Raw genomic sequence first — 20,259 nt, 5'->3', positions numbered from 1 at the left:
ATACCTTGAATATGAAGTATCGGTGCTGCATAGTTTTTACGAGCCTGAAATCAAAGTAATTAGTGGCAAATCCATTATGTGTATTGCGTACATATTTTACTGTTATTAGAGATCGTCCTAAGGACCCTCTTTCATATGTTGATGAAATTGTTTATAATTTCTCAGGATTAACAAAGAGCGCAAGCCAGCGACCCTAACGTAGGAACGAAGGAGGCACCCTCAAGAGGGCTGGACCTATTAATCCCAATGAGAGGTTCATTCCTCGACTGTTTAACTATTTAATCGTTTTTCTACTAGAACTCAGGTCACGAGGATAGTTCGCCTCTCATTAATCTTACTCTGTTATGTACCGTCTCCACAATCCTACAGTACGTTGTTCATGATATGTTTTTAAAATTGTAGATATATGTTATAACTTATATCTATAATTATTGAGCTACAACGGTTAAATATCAAACTCATACATACAAATTATAGCTAATGTTTGAATTATGCCGATGTATGGATGACATTACCTGCTTCTTTTATACCAAAAAAAAAATGTTAGAATAAAAATGAAACGTAGTTGACTGGGTGAATGGTTCTGAACGTTGACTGGGTGAATGGTTCTGAATTTTTTTAAGAGCTTTTCTTGAAAATAGTTGCATGTAACGTTCTCTTGTAAGTTGAGAGCGAACCGCCATTTTCCTGTAAACCGGTCAAGATGACGAACAGTAACGTAGGACCGGCTTGACCTCGTGTGATGACGCGTGTCAAAAGTCAATTTGACACGTTTGGGTCTGTTTGGATTAGGCTTATTTCGAGCTTATGCAAAATAGTTTATGCAAATAAATAAACTTTTATGTATCATTCATAAATTTGTAAATGTAGTTTATAAAGATAAATTTTCGTGAGTAAAAATTTTAAATTAACATAAAAAGCTTATTTATTTGCATAAACTGTTTTTCATAAACTCAAAGTAAGGTTAATTCAAATCTGGATGGTGTAATGCATTGCATGTAACACACATACGTTATATATACACCTATTTTGCACTAAATTTCAATGGAACTACAATTTGGACCTTACAATGCCCAAAAGCCAGACTGCTGCAAGTTTAAATTTATGCAGTAACAGTATGTTAATGACCATCACACGATTTGATCAACGAACACTTGCTATGTGTGCCTTAAAATCTCACATTTCCAAAGTCTAGAAACTCTATGAATCTAACTCACGATTGGAATGGGGCGAGGCACGTGGGAAGTGTCCGATCCGTGAGGTGGATGGACCAAGGCGCAAGGCACCCACAAGACCATTGGTAGGGCGTGAGGCGCTTGTATCAAGATCTGGAACATATTTAAGCAGTTTTTGCTTCATTTGTTGAGTAATCTTGTGACCAGAAAAGGGAACTTTCATGAAACTTAAAAGTTTAAGAGTTGAGTGTTTTTGGGTGAGATTCTTGGGTTGGAAAACATATTCAAAACACCTTGGGTTTATCACCAAAGTAAAAAATATTTTTATTAGAAATAAGACATTGAGGGTTAGAGTTAGATGGCAAAATGATAACTTTATAAGTTTTGAAATTGAAGGATTGTTCAAAACAATATTAAAGGATAAGAATTACACACAATATAAACTAGAAGTACCAAAAATATAATTAAACCTTAAAATCATCAAATCATTCTCCATTAGATTCAAACACATCTTTTAAAATACACTGATAATGTTAGTTACAAACACATTGATCAAACCTTGGACCACCCTGAACCAAAACTCAATAGTTTAACGAAAATCTAGATGTGTAAATCTGGCCCTTTTAAAACAAGGCAGAAAACACAGATCTTAAACAAATCATAATGTTTTATATGAGTAAAAGTTATAAAGGAAAAAAGAAAAGAAAAGAATAAGGCCACTGCAACCTATACTATGTGCATGTAATCCCAGGGGATCCTACCCTTTTCCTTTTTTTGATCTTTCTAAAAGACCAAAATCCTGAAAAGCAATAGGTTTTAGTCACAGGTAAAATACAACCATCACAGTATCTCTACCACTCCATTACCACACGATTCCTTGTGCTGCGGTTGAGGCGTAAAAAGGGCTGTGAGAAGAGGATTTCTTTTCAAGCATGAAAGAAATTCATCCTTGTAAATTCTTCCATCATTATCATCATCAAATAACGTAAAAAGATCATGGACCTATACAAGTATAGAATTAATGAGTCAAACTACAAGAGCAAAAGAACGTTAATAGCAGAAACACTAGAGGAAGAAAAATATTTTGATAGATTGGAAAGGGTTACCTCGTCCTCATTCCAGCTGGGGATAGCAGATTGGATGTAATCTCGTAACTAAATTCAAAAAAAAAAAAAAAAAAGGAAGAACAGGTCAGTGTTAATTAAAATTTCAACAAAAGTAGTAAAGGTAAATAGGAGTATGATATATGATTAATACTTCGTCTTCCACAATGTAGCCCTTTACAGAACCGCCACACTCAGCAAAGGCTACTTCACAAGCTTGATTGAACCCTGGTTGCTTCATGACATGTGCAGATACATACAAGAACTGTAAGCAACATACAAACGTGCATTAGATGAGTGATGTTTAATGCGGATGTCATATGTAGTATGGATACTTCTAGATAGCACAGAACCAGGGTAAATAGTTGGGAATTGTTACCTGTCTGAATGTAATTTTCCCATACTTCTCCACATCAATGAATGAAAATATCTGAAATAAGATACAGTTACGTGATAATCAAAGACAGAATGGGGAGGAAAAAAAATGGTAGAAAAACCAAGTACAAAATGTAGATTACTGAGTACAAAAACTGATCGCAACTTATCATAAACAGTACTCCGTACCACAGACATAATGTTAGTGAATTCAGAATAAAACTTAAGGCTTAGATTATCAATTCTTGATGGATTTAAAATTTAATCCCATAATATTTAACATATGTTGAGCTGTTTGGTAACTAACCTTTTCAGAAAGTGGACAAGCCTTCAGTCTTAAACCTCTCAAAAAACCACGATATTGAACACGACCACTGCAAGCAGGACATGAAATTTTATCAATTCCCACAAGATAAAATTGAAGTATTACCAAAAATTGTAGCAGTCATCAGTAAAAAAAATAAAACATTGTGGTAAAATTGCCATCGGGTCAGTACAAGGTCACTGATGAGAGCATAAATGAACATCAAAGGGAAACATTAGAAAATAAAAACATGGTAATCTGCAAAACATGATGGTAACAAAGTTGGTGAACATTATTGCAACCCTTACACCCATAGTTTTGAAACTCGGCTCGAACCGGCCGGTCGGACCGGTTGAATCGGGAACCGGTGGGTAGACCGGTTCGAGCATACCTTCGGATCGGCCATGCAGTTGACTCGGCAACCGGTCAAAACCGGTCAAACTCGGTAAAAACCGGTGACTCGGCCGAGTTATGGGTCGAACCGATTCTTCTCTGTTTTTCTTTTTTGTTGCTTTTAACTTAAATCATGTTACAAAAAATGGCACATATGGGAGTTGAACTCGTGACCCTCCCATTAAGAAACAATTTCCTAACCACTAAAGCGCTTTTGATTTGCTCTTAATAAGAATATATTAAACAATTTTTTGGATAAGATCATAACTGTTGAAATATTGAATATTATACAAAGCAAATACCTTTTTTCAGTTGATAAAAATACCTCACAAAATCAACGTTTATTACTTACAAAGCAAATACATATTAATTTTTTTTTTTATTATAAAAATAACTCACAATATTAACGGACAAAAACATAGACATATATAATTATAAAGCTTCCCTAAAAAAAATATAATTATAAAGCTCAGATATTTTATTTAAACTCATGAATAATTAATCTTCGCTTTTTTTTATCGCATGAATAATTAGTCTATGAAATTATGTTTGTTGGAAATTTATTTTATTTTATATATGTTATTATTTTAGTTTTTGGAGTACTTGAGCCACCGGTTCAATCCGATTTAATCTGATTAAATACCTATACAAATTTAATCTAAACACCGGGTTATCTAACTGAGTCATCCGATTTAATCCGATTCTGTCATGCGGTTCAATAAATGACCCGATGGTTCGACCATCGACTCAGTGACTCAGTGCCTCTTCCGAGTCGATGACCGAGTCGAGTTTTAAAACTATGCTTACACCTCACTTTCTGTGAAAAATTTCAACTATCATTCCAAACAAACAAGGTAGTTCCATTATAACTAACTCAATCGCCTCAAGTGAGGAATCAACATCGGTTGTCATCAATAAAATCTGTTTTTTCTTTATAATAATAGTACCGATTAAGAAATTGTTTTAGTAATGATTTAACAATCAATTGAGCATCACTAGATATAAATATCAATTATAATTTTATTTCCCCATGCAACTGAGCAAACATTTCACAAGTTAATTACAACTTACAAGAATATGACAGTAGTACCTGGGATCGGGATTCATAGCCAAGAATTTGTCCAAAAAGTCCACAGCTTCCAAGCTGCTGATATGAAATAACTGGAAAGAAATACAAATGGTTCTTTATGATTCTTTCCAATATTACAAGCAGTACAATTTAATTAGAAGAAAAAGACGAATCACAAACAAACAAAAAAACATTCAAATTGGAAATCTCTGATTTAATGGTAGCCATTCCCATGCAAGGATGTTCAAATTTAAATTGGCAATACCATATAGGTACACCAATCAGAGAGAAATGGTGTTATTTATACTTTCGCCATGCCTAACTGTTTTTTTTGGTTCCATCCCTGCTTCTACTATAAAAGGACTTAAAAGGGAATAATACTAGCCATAACCAGATAGACCAAAGATCATAAATCCTATAGCTGGTGTTGCTTTCATATTCTAACACTGCGAGGTCACATGTTCAATTAATGGAATTAGCTTCTTGCACGTGCAAGGTCAAGCAGCCTATAACAGATCCACAATCAGTCTTCCCCCTTCCCTGGACCCCATTATGAAGGGATCTTAATAGCTCTAGTATCCGGATTTTATGTAACCAGATAAGCCAGAAACAAGAAAAAATAAACATAAACTCATGAGCAAAATGAAAAGCAGTGCTACTAGCAAATTCTTTGAGCATCACCAAAGGCTTCCAGAAGGCAATTTATCTCTAGCATCCACTGGCATAAACATATTGATACCATGGCACTTAAATATACTAGAAGAGAAATGGAGTGAAATGTTTAGCCTTAGTATCACACATAAACAAATTAGCATGAAGCAAAATTAACATGGACTTGATTATGACACGAAGTTAAATGGCACATTTGAAGAATTTCATAATTGATTCAAGCTCAGTTGTTTTTAGGGACTCACTGATTCCACCTTGGCCATTTCAACCATAAAACTTGAGGGGTTCTCCTGCCAAAGTCAACAAGCTAAAACGTCAGCGACGAAAAAAATTGATTGCTAATTGTACCAAAACAGGCAAAGCATAAATATCATAACATCCATAGTTGGCAAAGCGGAAACGCGGCGCGGCGCGGCCACCACAAAAATTGACGCGGCGCGGTAAGCGGGCGCGACGCGGGCGCTATTACATGACGCGGACACTAAAACTAAATATTATATTATTAATTAAGGACTAAAAAAGTATGAAAAAAATATATTTAGTATTAATATAGATGAGAAATTAAAGATGATTAATTTTTTAGTATTAAATACTATTATAAAATGTATTTAAGAATTAATATTAATATAAATGAAGCATATATTTATTATTATTTTTTAACAAATGTTATTTACTTATTTAAAATCTGTAACAAATGTTATTTACTTATTTAAAATATGTAAGCTAATGTCATTGGGCCTAGCCCAATGACCCAATCCAATCAAGAATACAATACACTAACCCTAGTTCCCCTACTGTCTTTCTCTCTCCCAGCCGCCACACTTTTTGACAGATCTAACTTTGACCGTAAAAAAAGGACAATGAAGAGAGAGCAGAGAACGGATGAGATTTATCCCCAGATCGTCTTCATCTTAATCATATTAATTCCTAGATCTCTAGATCTCTAATCAATCTTTCACTTCTTCCCCTTCTTCTTCATTTTGACTGTAAAAAAAGGATGATTAACAGAGAACAGAGATGAGATTTTGTGGTTTCTGATGAGATTTTTGTTGTTGACCCGCGTTGACCCGCTTTTTGGCGCCGTGCTCCATGAAAAGCGGCCGCGAAACCCGGTTTTGTTCCGCTTTTGCCTAACGCGCGGCTCGGTCGCGTTCTGACGCGCTAGGCTATTTTCAGCCGCTCCGCGCCGCGATCGCGTTTGACCGCTATTGACAACAGAGATAACATCTATGGAAAAATGTAAGTTGGAAGACACGAAGAATTACTTGAAATTGTCAGCACAACAACATAACAGATGGGCAAATGTTTAATATGATCCTGATACATAAGATGACCGTATTTTATATTATTACTTGGCTACTTCACCCTCATCCCTTAACGTTGTTAGAGTCAAACCAATATATCAATTTAATTGAAACAAGACTTAAAGCAAGCATCTAACATGTGCAAGAGTGTCTGGAGAGTGGTTTGGTGCCTGGAAACTTTAAAAGAGTGGTCATGGGATTGAGCAGATGAATAAAGAAAGGTCAGTGTGCGAGAATTATGACGTTATTGGTGTGCGAGAATTATGACGTTATTGGTGTGCTAGAATTTAGAATTAGAAATATGGAACGCATAACAATATTTTGGTTGTATCTTACAAAGTAATTTCGAAATTCTTAGATTATAGGTTAGGACTGATTTATATATTCCATAATATTTCACTACGTGCTTCCTTAGTAAATTACGATTACGAGTCTGAGTCTAATAATCATGATTATTAGTTTTCGTGTTTCATAAGAATTGCAAGTCTTGTACTATTATGAGTATCAAATAGTACCTAATCTGTTGTAATCATACCACAAATATAATTCAAAGTTGTTACCTTATAATTTCAACATGATATTATACCAGTTTAGCGTTGTTAAATTGCCAGTGTATGGCATAGCAGATTCTGTGCTAGAAGCCATAAACCGCAACACCTACTATATCTGCCATGTTTCCACAATCGGAATGCAGTTTTTATGGCGGAATTTATTGCTTGCTTCAATAATCCGCCATTTGTAACACTGTAGCAGCATAACACTTGTCCATTCACTATTCTATTGTCACACTTCTTAACTTAGGAACTACATTGTACTTCGGTATTCATCTCCATGTTTATGTTTTACTCATTGATTGTGCATGAATTTCAGCCACCCATTATCTTTGCTGGTTCTCTTTTTATTAGTGAGATTTTATATGCTTCGACAACCTTATCTCAAATGACTTAAATAAGCTTGGTCTGCTATCATGCTCATCAGGCCGCCTATGGCTATTTCAGATCACGCTGAACCCTAGTTATCCCACATGCAACCCGCCCAGGCTATCCTGAATAAAATTTGACTCCAACCATCCTTAATCCTAATTCAATCTAGCATGGCTACTCTACATGCATAATGACCTGGATACTCCAAATTAATGATGAAGTAGACATTTGATACTTATTTTGCACATATAAATTTGATCAATGTGTACGAATGAAATGCAAACAAAAATACAAAAAGCAATTAAGTAACTACGAACTAGGATGAAGATATACTTGTAACAAAATAATTAAAACTGCATACATGTTTTGCTTCTTGTGCTTTCATATGAAGCATTATATCTCCATAAGAATGTCCAGTTTGTACAGTATTCAATGCACTTGCAATAGCATGGCTAGCCTGCACTTATCCATATAGTGATTGTTAAATAGTTGCCGACTACTCACACAAGCAAGGACAAAATTCAACAAATCATCCAGTACATTCATTCTAACAACAGATAAGATGAAAAAGATATCATAAAAAGACAGTAAAAAAATGTAGTGTTCGCATAATATTAGATGAGTTCAATTCAAATTTCCTTCAACAGGTACAAGACTGCTATTCTAACTATGTAAAACTATTCCTAATCTTTTCCTCTATGGCCACTGTTGGAGAATCAAAGGAGCGCCAGACTAAAAAACCTAGACCACCAAGAGACTTTGATACCATATCTCCACCCAAAACCTTAAAGCATTGAGCATATGTGTTGCCTCTCTTTTATATGACTAACCACTCACATTTGAATTCCAGCAATCTCTCCCTCAAGTGTGAGTCTTCCACATCACTATACTTGTACCGTTGTTACCAACCAACAGGACAAGCTACCTGATTCCACCACGCAGTCAAGAAGACTTTCAACCCAAGGATCTATTACACCTGGATCCAAACAAAATCCCCCAATCAAGCCAAACCAAGGTAGTGAAACCACATGTGGGGGAGTCAAAGGAGCACTGGGAGCAACAGCGGACAAAATACCTGGACCACCAAGAGACCTTGACACCACATCGCAGCCCAACCTTAAGACATTGATTATATGGGCCGATGTGGGACCAACCACTCACACTTGAGTTCCAGCAGCCACTCGTTCAACTTAGCATCATCCTCTTGGCATATCTCAATGTTATCTGTTAGTAGCATGCCTTTACCCAACATTCACTATCATTGAGCATATGCCTAAACAGCTGTCGGGGAGAATTTCACTTTCAGTTTGATAGACACTTTCCAACAACTAGTCTTTAACGCATTTCTCCATTCCATCCTACCTAGCCTGAATCCTATATTAGTATATGTGGCATCCCTATTAATCTCGCCATCACTTCATAGGATGGATACAAGATACCCGGACAGAGACTTGTGCGGTTGTGCTACGTGATTGCAAATTTTCACTGCCAAATTGTTGCTAGTTGGAATCTTTGCGAAAATTCATTTTCGTACAAGAAAAAAATCAGACATACTAGTTAGACAATTAGTGGAAAAATCAAGGATAAATTTTCATAGAGTTTCTTAGATTTTAGGTCCTATTGCATAGAAAATATGGGTGCCCCAAGAATCTACGGAAAGACTCTGTTATAATCTTAGATTTTGGGCCTGTCTGAAGGATCAAAGCACCGTAAAAAAACTTTTCTTAATTTTGCAAATATGAATTAATGCAATCAAAAACTAAAAGATTCAAATATCCAAGAAATTTAAATATAGAAGTCCAGTGACAAGTGTGTTGAGAACTACGAAACAAAACATGAACACTCACCCTTTTACGAAAATGCACAGCAGTTTCCTTATCATCCAGGGGTGAAATGACAGGAAGATATTCAACCTGTTCAATTTAAGATGAAAGTTTTAAACTACTTCAAGAAAAATAAGTTTCCGAAGAACGAGGTGGATTAACCATTGTAAAGAAAAACATAATCCATAGGAAAATATACCTCGAAGAAGTTGTGGAATTGAGTAAACATCCTGAACATAAGCTGTCCCAAAGAAACATTGCCCCTAAAAATATGCAAGTAAGACAGCATGAGTGATAAGTTATACCAACAAAAAGCAGTAATGAAATGAAAGGATCTTCATAAACAAATTGCTTACCAAGATTGATCGAAGTGCACATGAGGATAGCGTACAATTATAGGTTGGATTGGGTACCCAGGGATGAATGCGCCGAGTTGGAAGGATATAAGGTTCCGGCCGTTAGTCGTCGTTCCCTCGGGAAATAAAAGTACTCGAGGAAATCTATCGCAAGAAGCCCTTCTCTGTTATTCCGGTCCTTAAAAGCAGATTTCAATATCAAACAGTTTATAAAACTGATAACATAACAGACTTATATGCAGAAATTTTGTTCCAGTATATCTATTGTTCAGTCCCTTTAGTTCAATAAAAAAATCTTGCATATTGTTATTCAGTTCCAAAATCGGAGGCAGATGTAATTTTACAATATATAAAATTTTTAGTTAACTCTTAGCTTCTCTTCCACTTTAGCATAATTGAGAATTGAAAGATAAGTGAGCATCAATTGACATACCAACAATCAAAGAACATAGATAATTTTAAGATGCATATCAAATAACAATAAGCAAACAAATAGAAATGTTTTACCTTTATATCTCTAACAGCCTGCTTCCTTGATGATTGTGAGAACCTGTTAACATATATGACCTGCAAAAAAAGTGGGAAAAAACATAAAATGGTTGAATAGCATAGTTTCTTATAATTTGAACTTTGCATACATAAAATGTGGCCATGAAAACAAAATACCTGCATTGCTCTAATGATTGTGCCAACAAAAGGTATGGAGTCATGAGACTCAGATGCCACAATGGTGGGAAATAACTCATAGAAATAGAAGATAGGCTCAATATATGATACATGATTAGATACGATTATTGGAGCAACTTCCCTTCGGGCAGGTTTTCCCTTCCTTTTTATCCAATGATAACTGCAATGGACAGAAAGAAACAACAATACAGATTAATTCATGGTTCAAAAACAAAGTTAGCTGGGGGTGTGAAAAAAAACTGAAATGTAATCAGCATTCAAGGAGTAAAGTAATCCAACAACTCATGCCTTTTTCTGGTAAGACAGAATAAACTAGGTATCTAACTGAGGTTTATATTCAATAAACATATATGTTTTTCTTCGTTTCGTTCAACATAGCAATTTACCATCACAAGGAAACGCTGATTTTTATCTGTGATCTATCCCTCTTTCCCTCCAAGAAATATCAATTATCTAACTATACAGATGGATACAAAAATTATATAATCATTCAAATAGAGGCTACAATGGCACTATAGAACTGTAGTGTAGCAGAATTTGAATAGTTGCTGGCGCTATGGTATGGTAGTGTCGCCAAATTTGAACAAGCCGCTATCCGTGATTAAATAACATTGTTCCTTACTATGAAATTCACATCACAATTCACAACACAACCAATTCCATGAACTCAAATGCTAATTCCATTAACATACTTAGTCACAAAAACCAAAAATTCAGTCGGTAAAGATCCTATGTGGTTCCCTGAATATCTCAAAGAGATGTATCCAATCATCCACCAAATGCCCCCCACCACCCAAAATAAAGCCAGAAAACACACACAAACACAGACAAACTTGTCTAGTGTTGACTAGTGGAATTTGAATAGCGGCGCTATAGTACTGTAGTGTAGCTTAGTTTGTTATGTAGTGTGGCTTAGTTTGTTATGTAGTGTGGCTTAGTTTGTTATGTAGTGAAGCGGAATTGGAACAAACCACATTCTCCACAATTGACAACACTTCTCCTTAGTCCTTACTATGAGATTCACATCACAACAAATTGCATGAACTTCAATACTGATTCCATTAACATACTCGATCACAAAAACCAAAAAAGTCAATCAATAAAGATCCTATGTAGTTCCCTGACTATCTCACTTATAAATATCTATCCAATCAACCAAATGCCCCACACCGAAAATAAAACCAGAAAACACACGGAAACAGAAAACCAAATTTGACTTGTAGAACTTGAAAAGTGGCACTCTAGTACTGTAGTGTAGCGGAATTTGAACAAACCACTATTTTCCACGCGACTGACAACCAACAGTGCTCCTTATTATGAGATTTACATCACTTTTCACAACAGAACAAATCCCATGAACTCAAATGCTGATTCTATTAAACATACTTGATCACAAAAAACAAAAAAGTCGATCAATAGTTCAATCACAAATTCCAGCTTCAAGTAGTTCCAATTCTAGAGTGAAGGCAAAATCAATTCTACTCAAAAGCAACCAAACATACCATAATCCATTCTACACCTTCAGAATCAATTTTGACCTCTCTAGAAGTGAAACGAAACGTACACTTAAGACCGCACTTCTTAATCACAAAAACCAAAAAAGTCAAACAGTAAAAATCCTATGTAGTTCCAACCCACAAATATCCCTCACACCCAAAATAAAACCAAAACTCACACAAACACAAACTTAATTAAGATCTAAAATTCTAAAAAAAATAAATAAATTAGTCACTAAATATAACACCTATCAAATGGATCTCAGGTACCTCGAGGAATTAGTCTCCGCAGTAATTATAATAACTTGATTTACAAAATTAACTAAAAAACAATAAAAAATTAAAAATAATAGAGAGAGAAATGAAAGCATTGAATATGTTTAATGGTACCAACCCAAAAGAGAAGAGAATGAATCTAGCAGAAATTCTGGTGACCCACATAATCCTACATCTCCACCTAGGCATAGGATTTTCCTTATCTTTCCAACGATAAAGAGCAACCTTAGTAGCCACATAACCAATCGCCAAACACAAACCAAATATCACCAATCTCACCAAAGCTAAAGGAATACACAAAAACGTTTTCACCCATTCATAAAACCCATTAATCCCTGCTTTATAGTTGTGGAATGGGTCCACAGTTATCGCCTCTGGCACGGTCAACTCTCCAACGTTGAATGGGTTGGAGATTTGACGTGTGTCAGAGGGGACGGAGGAGTCGGTGTCGGAGGAAGAGGAGTTGATGTTTAGGATTAAGTGGTCGGATGGGAGGAGTGGGGAGGTGATGGTGTGGTCCGCCATTTAAGGGTAGTGGGATTATGGTGGGGAGATTTTGGAGAAGTGTTTGAAGATTGGTGTGGTTTTTGTTTTATTTAATGTGTTGTGTGTGGGAAATGATGATGGAATTGAATTGAGAAAGGAATGGAGCATCTTTAATTTGAGATTCTTTACATTGTTTATACTGGGGAAAGTGATATTTTGCATAGGATCAAGAGAAAATCATTTATTTATTGTAATACAGTAATGTAAGAAAGAAAAAGAAAAACTGTTTTTATATCAGATTTGACTCTATTTAAAAACGAGACTCGTTAACAAATGTTCTAAAAATATTAAGGGTCATGTTAACTTGTGCCCTAAGGGTACATGTTAAGGAACCTAAAAAAAGCAACTTTGCATTGGAAAACATCATATTTTAACTTTTTGGAAGTTGACTACATGACTTTTGATGCGTACATTTCTATTATGAGTTCCTTAACAAGTGCCCTTGAGGGCACAAGTTAACATTTGTCAAATATTAAACAGGGCACAAGTTAATGATTCAAAATAAAAATATTTTATTGTAATTAATGCATTTGACTTTAACTTTTTTACTTTTCAATAATTGAATGCACAAAATTTAAGAAAATGTTTCCATTTTTGAGTTGCTTAACATGTGCCCTAATGTCACAAGTTAACATGACCCAAATATTAAATACATAGTATGGATTTTGTATTGGGAATATAAATTTTTATGTTTGTTTTTTTTTTTGAGAGAAATTTTTTTATGTTTGTTGATGTAATAATTATATCATTTTTATTACTCATTCTGATTACTATTATAACAAAAAATATATTAATTGATGCATTAGTCTATATAAACCAGATACTTCAGTTATTCAATGAATTTAAAAAATAATTTTTTTTGTTTATAATAGTTATCGGAGCGGTATTTTTTTAGTATTTTAATCAATGTCTAAGAGCACTGGCTAACATTCTCCTAAAAATAATAGTCTCAATACAACGATGAGGGGAGTTGAAAATACTTTAGCTAGACGGAAATACATACGCCCTAGCAAGATTCTGAGGGACTCTATTAGCTTTCATACGAATAAAAGCTAGTTTGAAGATAACATAATTAGAAAGATATGACCTGCAACCAGTAACAATAGTACTCAGTTCATTTTCGTAAAAGTAACCACTAAGCACAACACGAACTACATATTGGTTGTCACTCTCGTATGCAACACGTTCAACGGCTCGGCCAGTAGTTATCTTCGTATCAATGAGGAGAGTTGTTGCCTCACATTCGATGACTAGGATAATAGAAGAAAACAATGTATGCGCTTGAGCCAAATGTCCCGAGCTATCACGAAAACATATTTCAACTCCAAAATAACCTTTGTATATGAAAAGGACACAGTTTACGTCACACTTAAGTCAATTTTGAGCAGGTTTCTCCCAAGATACTATGGGAGGTGTAGGCGTATGGTCTTGAGAGTGCTAAACGGCTTGAGTACTCCAACGGAAGTCATGGACAACATTGGTTGTTGCCCCTGCAAGTTACAACAACATTTAGTATTTTATGCTCCCAAAGTACCTAGTTGCGAGCATGCCATATGCTATAGAGAAGTGCAGCAAAGTGTGACTTTTCTATATCATATAAACGTGCAGAAATCAATAAAAACAACTCAAATAGAGCAAGAAAAGACAACAACTTTTGCTCGATTTTGCTCCATAAATTAGCAACAACACAACAATCTCTAAAATGTGCACAACCAAAGAAAAGGTACATTTTTCTTTTACCACATCATCACAAATCACACATGTCATCGGGCAAGACACACCTCAACAATGAAGGTTAAATCTAGTTGGAAGACATAGTCTAAGTAGCCGCCAATAAAAGTGCTTCATTTTTTTTGGTAACTGAAGCAACCAAGCATCTTTCCAATTACCATCAACTCGAGGGACTAACTCGTGATCCGTGAGGGATGTCATAATTTATAGGGTCTTGCTAACCAGTGCCCTCAAGGCAATGGTTAAGGAAACTATAAATAGAAAATTTGTCTTGAAAATATAATTTTTGACTTTTGATTAGGTAATAATTACACAACTTTTTATAAAAAAAAAAAAAAAAAGTTACTTGTTTTGGTTGGTTAAACAATGCCATGAGAGCATTGTTTAGCATTCCCCTAATTTATGTAATGATTTGTTGATTGTGGGAAATATTTTATGGCAATAATTACAATTATTATTTTAATTTATTTAATAGGTTTAATTACAATTATTATTTTAATATTTTAATAGGTTCAAATATGCGATGGAGGGACCAAAACTGTTAAATATTAAAAATTAGGAGACTAATTCGGTAAAATGTTAAAAATTGAGGGATCAGAAGTCTAATTAAACCTATTTTTTAATATAAAAGTAGGGTCAAAAAGTTTAGTCATACATTTAATAATGTGTTATTACTGTCCTCGTGAGCGTAGCTCAGTTGGTAAGGACGATGTATAATAATATATGTAAGGATATGTAAGGTCCGGGGTTCGAACCCCGGCCACCACCAAAAAGGTCCGGGGTTCGAACCCCGGCCACCACCAAAAAAATAATGTGTGTTATTAGTAATCCTGTAAGGATATGTAAGGTCCGGGGTTCGAACCCCGGCCACCACAAAAAAATAATGTGTGTTATTAGGAATCCTTTCAATTAAGTGTTATTAGTAATCCTTTCAATTAAGAGGAAAGTGTTATTAGTAATCCTTTCAATTAAGAGGAACAGATGTATTTCTTTGTTTATTTTTTCAAAAAATTTGACTTCAACATGATGTGAATTGGGATCTCTCTCATCAATTAAATCCATTCAATTTAAATTTCTCATGTACTTTTCTGTCATTTTTGAACAGTAAAATATCACATTTTACTTTCTCACGTAAAAATAACATATTACATTTCCATTGATATTGATGCAAGGAGTATTTAAAACAAAAATGTGCGTTTGTCACATCTTTAATAAATATAGAAGGAGTATTTTACAAAAATTTACATACAAAATTAACACGTTTTCACGACGGAATTTTCTTCGTATAGTTAAAAAAAGTAAAAAAAAAAGACCAATAATTAAAGATGAGGGATAGAGTTTTGGCAAAAAAAAAAATGGAGGGATAGAGTTTTGTCAAATCCACGTAAACTTTTAGCATATAACTTGAACCATCTTCTTTTACATAAAGAATATTAATATTTACATAAAAAATTGTTTATGTGAGCTTAGTTCGGTTGATATGAACAATGCATAATATATGCGGGGGTTCGGGATTAAAACTCCAAACATTATATTTCTCCACATTTAAAATATGTAAGCTCCAACCAATAAAATATTTACCTAAAAATCAATTTAGTTTCTAAGAGCAGGTGAATTCAATTTCCAACCACAAATAATATTCAAACTAATATGTGTCATTTTTTTATGAAAGACAAATTAATTTTATAAAATTAATTTTTCTCCAAATAAAAATAGAAATTTATTTGTGTATTATTTTTATCAGAGATTGAATTGACCTACTAATTAGGGACCATGTTGGATCTTTAGCCTTAATAATAATAATAATAATTTTTATTTGTTTATTTTATTATTTAATAGTTAACAATATTAACGGATTGTACATTGGAACATGATGGAACCACGTGCCTTGTGCGCTGGTGGTGGCACGCATGTCGACAGCGTAATGCTCTCAGTGCTGTGTCCCTTTTGTCCAAATTTTCACGTTTGTTCCAAAGTGTTATAGAGTAGTGACAGGACACTTGTTTATTTGTTTGAACCTGAGATACTAAGTACATCGTACACTTGTCTTTAGATAGGTTGTGATTTTGTTGGGATTATATACTATACTACGGCAGTTGTGACAACTTCGTTCCTTTAAAATAGACAAAATTATTTGATTTCTTAACTTAATTTTAAATAGTAATTCAATAAATCCCTTGTTAAAAAAAAGTAATTCAATAAATCCCTATAAAAAAAATATTCTTCTCTTCATATTTTGTTTTCTTAAAGAGGTTAAAATATCCGATCACTAATATAAGCAAAAATCAACTATTTAAGTTCATTCATTAAATGATGTATGTAGTGACTAAATACATCATTTAATGGATGAATTGATTTTTGCTTATATTAGTGATCGAAGAGAGTATTATATTAACTGAGGTCCTGATAGTTTAAGCACAAGGAATACTGAAAAAAGTTAGGATGAAAAAGTCAAATTGCAACAAAGATAAATAATGGGGTTGCTTTGACCTTTTTTTTTCCATTTAATTTGGACTATAGTTTTTTCTTCAAATATCAACATATAATATAAAGGATTTTTTATTTTTTTTTGGGAAACCAAGACTACCCGATTGTTCTTGAAGTATTAGTCACGTACAAATGTATAATATAATATTGGATAATGATAACGTGTGTTCTAAATGTACAAGTTAATGAGTTTAAATGAAAATAAAAATAGGGTTTAATATGTTTTTGCTCCCTATATGTACGTCAATATTTCGTTTTAGTCCATCAAAAAAAATTCTTCAACTTTTAGTCCCTCAAAAGGTTTTCATCTTCACTTTTGGTCACTTTAAAGTAAACTCATATATTGAATTGATATTTTCAAATAAAATTTTGTAGAAATATTTATAATATTATAAGAATGGCTCCAAAAAAAAAGATTTTTTTTTATCAAAACATGAATTAAATATAAATTTTTATATTTATGCCGGTTAATAATTCCTGTTTTTTTTGGAGAAATTTTTACAATATTCTACACATTTCTGCATAATTTGATTAAAAAATACAAAAATTTAGTTAAAAATAGGGACCAAAAGTATTTATTGTAAATTTTATAGGGACTAAAAGTTGAAGGAAGATTTTAAAGAGATTAAAATAAAAAATTGGTATATTTATAGGAACCAAAAACATATTTAATCCTTAAAAATATAACGTTTAAAACATTTAAGACATTTAATGTATATGTTTCAAGAATAAACTTCTACTTTCCAAGATTATTTTAAATTATATAATATGATACATGCAAATTGTATTATTTGAACTAGTCAAGCACAAGATTTTTACGTGGTACACATTACACCGACAATTTATGTGATCCACGATGCATAAAACCTTCTATAAATTGACGTTTTGGTTCATTTAAAAACCACACCACAAAACCATAAAAACTTATCTAGTGGAAATGTAAACACCAAGCTAGCTGCAGTGTATTACACGAAGGAAACCTAGTATGTTTAGGGTCCACGTTGATGTCACACTGTCTGCATAAAGGATCATCCGGACCAGATTAACGGTCGTCTCAACCATAGAGACACAAGAAGGATGGACAATCTTGAGTATCGTCATCTGTCGATAGACTCAGATGGACGCGTTCGGTTCATCGAGGTGAAGCTATGAAAGGACGACAACGTGGTAATCATGTTCTCTATATTTGGTCAGCATAGCTCGAAGGACCGATCGAGTTAGACGTTTCATTCGTTAGATCTTTCGAAGATATGCACGAAAGTTTGATTTAGCATAGGAGCTACAAAGAAATTAGGGCTTGCATGAATATACTTGTCGAAAAATTTAAGTATGGTTGATCCATGATCTTGTGTGTGTTTTATTATGTTGCTAAAATTGTTATGTTTAATGTATGTTGTTGGTGAATTTGATTTAATGTTTTTTTTTCTAATTTTTTTTTTTGATGTTATGGAGACATTTTAGATTATATAATCTGAATCGTACCAAACCCTACAAACCTCAAGTTTTAACATAGTCTTGGACCGTTTCATATTATATAATTTGAACCAATCCAGATGTGGATTGTGGCGTTACAATCAAGGTTTGAACGATTTGATGCAAGACATGCTATTTGATAATAAAGACTTTGAGCTTGATTCAAAAATCACAAGAGATACTTTCCATTCTCGCACGGTCGATGTTATAGAGTTTGGCCATATAATTGATGTGTGCCGAGACATTTTTTCCACCTCTTTTACAAACTCCCGGGTCAAGTTCTTTAGGCGACAAACGAATGCGGTGGCTCATGCTCTGGCTAGAGAAGCCACATCCTTAGCTAGTCCTATTATTTATTAAGCTATCCCACATTATATTGAAACAATTATTATTAATGAAATGCTATAAACATCCTTCTTTTAATTTTTTTTTTGGTTGGCTTTGACATTTTAAATGTTTCCATTGAGTGTAGTTACCCTATATGATCTTTTTGTGTCTACAAATAGTGTTGATTCTTCAACATTTTCATTCATTCTTAACTTTTTTATTTTTTTTACAATTTTATTTCTTAATTTCATTTGGGAGTGAGTTACGATACCAAAGTCAAGGTCACTGTTGATCATTCATATAATCCAAAAACTGATGTGCATTTTATGTGGGGATAATCTCCGTGAGCTTAGCTCAATTGGTAGAGATATTGCATATTATATGCAGGGGCCGAGGTTCAAACCCCGGACACCCCACTTTTCCACATTTAAATTCGTGAGTTCTAACCACCAGACTACTTGATTAAAACAACAACAAGAACAAGAACAAGAATAAGAACAAGAACAAGAACAAGAACAAGAATAATAATAATACGATGATCAGCAGAAACTTTCGTATCAATTATAATATGAATTTTGGGTTTTAAATTATATAATCCGAAATCTTGTAAAAGGTGTTTGAATTATATAATTGAAATGAGATATTTTAGAAATTTTGGAGGGCGGGTGGAAAAAAAATTCCCAATAAATTATGGAATTTTTTTATTGAAAATAAAATTTGAAGCCTATGTGTAGTAGTAAAATTGTGAGTGTCTTTACAAAAAAAAATGTCAGTGCCAATATAGGGTCCCAAAATATAACCTGAGAATTAATTTGGTCTAGTATTATTTTAAATTTTGCCAAGGTCACATAGGTTAATCCAACTTACTGGCCTAGACAATTTTTTTACTTACTATATTTTATATGTTATAGGAATTTTTTTTTTTTAGGAAATATTATAGGATAATATTATGTGTTTCTTATAGTGTATATAATCAGCTGAGGCACCACAAAAAAAAAATCTACTGAAGGATGAGCTCAAACTTGTCACGGCTAACAAAACTGAAATAGGAGAGATATTGGTCTATCTTAAAGGGAAGACAAGCTCGATAAGTTCCATTTTCGAGGGAAGACAAGCTAAATAATTTTGTGCGTGAAGTGAATACCGTAAGTAAATAGTATAGGGATAGAAGAATAGAAAACACATAAATTATACTGGTTCATCTAATGTAGGCTGGTCCAGTCTTCATCTTAGGTGAAATTTTCCACTATGATGTTTGAGACAACCTTCTCAACTCATGCACCTTACAGTTATGTTCCTTTGGAACGATTACAACCTGTATTCTCTAAGTTTCAACAGGCTTACAATTTTTGTTGATAAGTCACACAAAACTTTACACTTTTCTTTCACTCAGCTAACACTTTACACACTTAAAGCTAGCTGATAATTTCTTTACAATGATTTTGACAGTTTATTTTATAAGAATGAGAACAAGAAGATTATCTTTGAGAAGATAAGAGAGAACTGTTACACACTCTTAAGATTTTATGAATTTTGCAAGTAGATTCGTGTAATCAATAATTTGAAGCTTTAAACACTTTTAATAAGTTGTTTCAGTATGCTTGTTAGTTGTGTATCTTTAAGAAGAGTGTTCTGCTCCTTTTATAGAGTTTCTTGACCTCACGTAGTTGGTATGACTTGTCCAATAGCCTTTTGCCACATGTTCTTGTGCTTAGCAACTTTTGCATTAAGTTATGGAACAA

At 33.7% G+C, this 20,259-nt stretch overlaps 1 protein-coding gene across 1 annotated transcript; it reads right to left on the bottom strand.

Annotated features, from left to right (window-relative positions):
- Positions 1 to 1,639: 1,639 nt before the first annotated feature.
- LOC146898035 (calcineurin B subunit-like protein) lies at positions 1,640 to 12,605 on the bottom strand. Its single transcript, XM_085734313.1, has 14 exons — positions 12,072 to 12,605; positions 10,161 to 10,341; positions 10,002 to 10,061; positions 9,495 to 9,658; positions 9,338 to 9,401; positions 9,163 to 9,228; positions 7,677 to 7,772; positions 5,334 to 5,378; positions 4,441 to 4,511; positions 2,961 to 3,027; positions 2,658 to 2,708; positions 2,433 to 2,543; positions 2,282 to 2,329; positions 1,640 to 2,177 (listed from the first exon to the last, which is right to left on the bottom strand). The coding sequence occupies exons 1-14, from the start codon at positions 12,476 to 12,478 to the stop codon at positions 2,016 to 2,018; spliced, it is 1,593 nt and encodes a 530-aa protein (XP_085590439.1). The 5' UTR covers positions 12,479 to 12,605; the 3' UTR covers positions 1,640 to 2,015.
- Between the last annotated feature and the right edge of the window lie 7,654 nt (positions 12,606 to 20,259).

This window comes from Medicago sativa, chromosome 8, assembly GCF_051527215.1.
Source record: "Medicago sativa cultivar Bolivia chromosome 8, Bolivia_mono, whole genome shotgun sequence".
NCBI classification, from domain to species: domain Eukaryota; kingdom Viridiplantae; phylum Streptophyta; class Magnoliopsida; order Fabales; family Fabaceae; genus Medicago; species Medicago sativa.
Note: the sequence above shows the minus strand (reverse complement) of the source record. Positions and strands in the feature narration are given on the sequence as shown.